The following is a 6,000-nucleotide window of genomic DNA, read 5'->3' on the forward strand; positions in this document are numbered from 1 at the left end:
TAGGGTTTTAAGGTTTCAAATTTGGGTTTTTAATGACATCCCCCTAATGAAGTTTCAAACTGATGTTAGGATTTTGATACAGGGTTTAGAGCCAAGGTTAGTGAAATCTGAAGATCGGGGTATCAAAGTTGCGTTTTAAGGTTTAGATTTCAAAATAGGGTTTTAAGGTTTCAAGTTTGGGTTTTTAATGACATCCCCTAAATGAAGTTTCAAACTGATGTTAGGATTTCGATACAGGGTATAGAGCCAAGCTTAGTGAAATCTGAAGATCGGGGTATCAAAGTTGCGTTTTAAGGTTTAGATTTCAACATAGGGGTTTTAAGGTTTCAAGTTTGGGTTTTTAATGACATCCCCTTAATGAATTTTCAAACTGATGTTAGGATTTCGATACGGGGTATAGAGCCAAGGTTAGTGAAATCTGAAGTTTGGGGTTTTAAGGTTGCGTTTTAAGGCTTAGATTTCAACATAGGGTTTTAAGGTTTCATGTTTGGGTTTTTAATGACATCCCCTTAATGAATTTTCAAACTGATGTTAGGATTTCGATGCAGGGTATAGAGCCAAGGTTAGTCAAATCTGAAGATCGGGGTAACAAAGTTGCGTTTTAAGGTTTAGATTTCAAAATAGGGTTTTAAGTTTTCATGTTTGGGTATTTAATGAGAGAATTTTTCTAATAAATATTCAAACTTGTGTCAGGATTTGAATAAAAGGGTTAGAGTCAAGGTTATGGTTTTTAAAATTGGGGATTTGAAGTAGGGTTCTGAGTACAACCTGATTGATCAATTAGATAGACATTGTCACACAACTACACACAGAATAAGTGGGATGTGCAATAGAATAGGGTCTCAAATATCAGATTTCAAATTAGGGTTATTTTGGTTTCCGGTTTGGATTTCTAATGTAAGGTTGTTAATGATGTTTCAAACTAGTGTTTGGATTTCAACAGGGGGATTATAGCCTGGGTAAGGGTCTAAAAAATTAAGATTTTGGCTTCCAATGTTTGTATTTTAAAGTAGGTTTTCAAGCAATTGTGTTTTTTTCAGATAGGGTTTCAAGCCTGTGGGTTTAATAGGAAAATAATTGATATAGGTTTGGGCTTGGAATGAGTTTTTCATGTCTCCTAAGGTTTCAAAGTAGGTTTTTTTATGGTTTGAAATTTTAAAGTAGGGGTTTTAGCAATTGTGATTTCGATTTTTCAAATGGGGTTTTAAGAGAAAATGTTACATAGAAGTTTGGCTTTACAAACAATGAAAACAGTTTAAAATGTAATCCACTCATATACTTGTCTCTTTAAATTTTAAGCCAAGTTATAAAGTGGGGAATTGAGGTTTGGATTCCAAGGTAGGGTTTCAAATAATCTGGATTTGGATTGTTTTGGATTGTATGGCCTAGGGTTTGAAAAGAAAATAGTGGGGTGGGGTTTAATGGAGTTTCAAATGTCGGTCTTTCAAACCATGTTTAGGGTTTCAAAGTGGGGCTTCAAAGTTTATATTTTAAAGTAAGGTTGCAAGCAACTGGGATTTGGGATTTTTCGCACAGGGTTTTTATGCTCGTTTGTTGTTGTAGTTGAGAAAATAACAAATTGAGCTTGAAATAATAGTTTTAAGAATTTTAATGTTTCAAACCGTGTTTAGGGTTTTGTAGTAATTTCAAGATGGTTTCAAGCAACTGGGATTTTTATTTTTCAAACAGGATTTTATGCTTGAGGGTTTTTTTTAGAGAAATGAATAATTTAAAAGGTGGGTTTGAAATGAGTCTCAAGTATTTCAAGGTTTGAAATCATGTTTGGGGTTTCAAAGTATTGAATTGAATTGTTATTAGTGTCATTGATAACAACATACGTGAAAGTAGGGTTTCAAGAAAATGGTATTTTGAGCCTTATTCTAACTCTTGAAGGTTTCAAGCTGTTGGAAATTTGTAGCAAAATCTCGACTATAGATTTTGAATGTATCCGGCATCGATATTATTCATTTCTCCCCCAGGTAAGGCTTTCCAGGACGTTCTGATCCACGGAAACCGTAACAACAGCATCACGGAGCAAATCACGGACGTGGTGAAGCAGCCTGCCTTCATCGCCGGCATTGGAGGAGCTTGTTGGGTCATCTTGATGGGCTTCAGCATTTGGCTCTATTGGCGCCGGAAGAAGAGGAAGGGCCTAAGTAACTATGCAGGTTGGCCACACCCATATCCACTTCCCTGACCCCGCCCCCTCCCCATCCACCAATGGCTGCTCTCCATTCGTCTTTGTGGTGTTTGGTTTCGTTTGTAATTTTCGCCGCTTTCTCTCAGCTGCCGATGCTTGCCCACCTTCTGCGCTTTGGTCCCGATCGGTACTCATTTACTCATAGTATAGGATATCGAATCGATAGAATTATTACAATTCTCTCCGAAAAGACACAAGCGATCGTTGTCATGATTGATTTGTTTTTTTAAATAAAAATGTGTCAGGACCAGGACAGGAAGCAGAACCCACTCGCATAACGTTACTCACAGTTTATTGGGGAGAAGAGAAAGGAGCGCACACTCGATCCCGAGGTAGATTGCTCGGAACGCGGAAGTGGTCGAAATCAAACAGATCGTGGCGAGAGCAAAACAGGAGCAAAAACACAGGGAAAAAAAAACGGAGATTCACAGGGCTTGGCAAAACAAGAGCAAAACACAGGGACAACGGAGATTCTCAGGGTCTGACCTGTCAAACAGTTTTGCAGACGCTCCGACAAAAAACGACTCACAGGACAGCGTTTAAGTAGTGACAGGGAGCAATCTGTCAACGAGTTTCAGCCGGTGTCCATGGGCGGGGCCAATTGGGCGCCCTGGTAACCGTGATAGAAGATGGCGCCACACAGTGGGGGCCAATTGGGCAACCGTGACAAAATGCCAATTTAGCGTTCCTATTTTCAATCAAATTAGCCTTTGAAAACAAGAAACGACCAAATTTGCCGTCGCCATCAAGTTTCCATGATTAGTTTGGTCATTAAAACCAAATTGCTCCTTCTCTCTTTCCATTATCTGACAGTTAAACGACCAAATTTGCCCTTGACATCAAACTTTAGGTCGATCATTCTTGTGAATGATCTGGTCTACAAAAAATATATTGCTCATGTCCTGGTCGATCAACGACCATATTTGCAGTTGCTGTCAAGAAACAACCAAAATTGACCAAATTTGACAGTGAAATTGAGAAACGACAAATTTGTTGTTGATTGTACTCATTTTTGGTCTGGTCTTCAAAAATTAAATTGATCATGTCCTGGTCGACCATATTTGCAGTTGCTGTCGAGAAACGACCAAATTTGGCCCTGTAATCCAGAATTGACTGAATTGGCAGTGATCTTGAGAAACGCCAAATTTGATTATTGATTATTCTCAATTTTGGTTTGGTTTTTAAAACAAAATTGCTCATAACCTGGTCGATCAACGACCATATTTGCTGTTGCCGTAGAGAAACAACCAAATTTGCCCCTTTAATCCAGAATCGACCAAATTTGGCAGTGATATTGAGAAACGACAAATTTGATTATTGATTATTCTTATTTTTGGTTTGGTCTTCAAAACAAAATTGCTCATGTCCTGGTCGATCACCAACCATATTTGCAGTTGCTGTCGAGAAACGACCAAATTTGGCCCTGTAATCCAGAATTGACTGAATTAGCAGTGATCTTGAGAAACGCCAAATTTGATTATTGATTATTCTCAATTTTGGTTTGGTTTTTGAAACAAAATTGCTCATAACCTGGTCGATCAACGACCATATTTGCTGTTGCCGTAGAGAAACGACCAAATTTGCCCTTGTAATCAGAAATGACCGAATTTGGCAGTGATATTGAGAAACGACAAATTTGATTATTGATTATTCTTATTTTTAGTTTGGTCTTCAAAACGAAATTGCTCATGTCCTGGTCGATCACCAACCATATTTGCAGTTGCTGTCGAGAAACGACCAAATTTGCCCTTGTAATCAGAAATGACCGAATTTGGCAATGATATTGAGAAACGACAAATTCGATATATGATTATTCTCATTTTTGGTTTCGTCTTTAAAAACGAAATTGCTCATGTCCTAGTCGATCAACGAACATATTTGCTGTTGCCGTGGAAAAACGACCAAATTTACCCCTTTAATCCAGAATCGACCAAATTTGGCAGTGATATTGAGAAACGACAAATTTGATTGTTGATTATTCTCTATTTTGGTTTGGTCCTGGTCGTCATGTGGCATTATTTTCTGTCGCTGTGCAGAAACGACCAAATTTGCCGTTGCCACAGAGTTTGCATTCGATCATTCTCTTGATCGGTTTGGTCTCGAAAACAAAATTGCTCACTCGCTGGTCATTCAACAACAACGTTTTCCGTTGCTTTCAAGAAACGACCAAATTTGTTCCTTTTCAAATTTGGTTTGGTCTTATAAAGTACTCATTTATCTCTCACTTGTGTGGTTAACAAATTACCTAGTTTACCGAAGCTATCTAGAAATGACCAGATTTACTAGTGTTCAGAGACGACCAAATTTACCGCTGAACGAGATATGTTATTTCAAAGTTACAATTTTTCATCTTTCTTTTTCATTTTTGGTTTGGTCTTTAAAAATAAATGAATGTCGTCACATTCGAGAAACAACCAAATTGCAATCTGGAATCGATCTTTTGATTTGTTTGGCCTCATGAAAAGGATTTTTTTTTTTTTCTCAATTCTTTAATGAGTAAGTTCGCCGTTGCTGACAAGAAACGACCAAAATTACCGTTGATTAAAATAAGTGATTTTAAATTTAAAATTTCGATTTGGTCTTTAAAAAGAAACTAATTCTCCATCGCCATCAAAAAACGACCAAATTTGCCTTTGTCATGAAGTAACCCCCGTTCATAGACTGCCCCTTTAACCCCACACTTTTCTGTCTCCTTTTTTTTTTTGCAGTTCAGTCCTTCACCTTCACCCCTGCAGGTACTGTTCATTTGTCCCACTCCTCATCCCCACTCTCTTACCCCCGCTAATCCGATATGCCTTGCTAACAGCTAACGCTCATGGCTAATGCTAAGCTAACACAGACAAAGTTGACTCATTCGCTACCACTGACGGTTTAGCTCGTAAATTTCATATCTATATATATATATATATATATATATATATATATATATATATATATATATATATATATATTTATTTATATGTGTACCTGTCCCGCCAAAGATCCACATTCATGCTGGACTGGAGGATGAGGTTTTTATTACAGTCGTAGCAAATGAATGAGTCACAACACATGGTAAGCTTCTCTGCTGGCTTTGATCTCGTTTGGCAGCTCGTTGTAGACTGCCAAAAACATATCAAAGAGCTTTTCTTTTCGGTTTACATAAAATACATTAACATTACATTAACAAAATACAAAATAAGAGATTGTATAGTGTTTTTTTTTTTTTTTTTTAAACGTTTACAATGAATTCAACATATTTTTCTTTAGTCTGAATTTTAACCAACATCATCCTTTTTAGATATATGAGAAAATAGAAATAATAACAATAATGAGTATCAAAACGGGTACAATTTACCTGCAAATGAATGAGTCACAACGCAACACAACACGTGGTAAGCTTCTCTGCTGGCTTTGATCTCTATAAGGGGAATTAGCATTTTAGCACAACATGCAACGCCCGGAAAAACTAACATAAAAGGCGACAGAAACGAAACGAAAATAAATCCAAACAGCTTGACAACATCAATCACATTACTGTGCATGTTGAGAGAGCTATGGTTTTAATGTTTAAAATTAACTTTTTTTGCGGAGCACCAAAAGATCGTGCCTTACCGTTGGCAGCTCGTTGTAGACTGCCAACAACCCCCACCTTCCTGTCGCAAAGTCTAAAGCCAAACCAAACCTTACCCCATACCAGCAGGTATATATATTACCAGTCATATCTGTTGCCGTGGTATCTGGTCTGTGCGTGTATTGGTTGATTGTTGGCTACCTCCTAAAATTGTCTTGTGTGTTGCCGGGCTGCTACACTTCAATTC

At 37.5% G+C, this 6,000-nt stretch overlaps 1 protein-coding gene across 1 annotated transcript in view; it reads left to right on the plus strand.

Annotated features, from left to right (window-relative positions):
• robo2 (roundabout, axon guidance receptor, homolog 2 (Drosophila)) overlaps nucleotides 1–6,000 on the plus strand; it is a 553,890-nt gene that overhangs the window by 494,365 nt on the left and 53,525 nt on the right. The window contains exons 19-20 of the mRNA XM_088345887.1: nucleotides 1,980–2,168; nucleotides 4,909–4,935. Of these exons, the coding sequence (XP_088202013.1) occupies nucleotides 1,980–2,168; nucleotides 4,909–4,935 (216 nt within the window). The remainder of the gene's footprint in view (nucleotides 1–1,979; nucleotides 2,169–4,908; nucleotides 4,936–6,000) is intronic.

This window comes from Urocampus carinirostris, chromosome 10 (genome assembly GCF_059441175.1).
Source record: "Urocampus carinirostris isolate Australia breed hairy pipefish chromosome 10, RoL_Ucar_1.0, whole genome shotgun sequence".
Classification (NCBI taxonomy): domain Eukaryota; kingdom Metazoa; phylum Chordata; class Actinopteri; order Syngnathiformes; family Syngnathidae; genus Urocampus; species Urocampus carinirostris.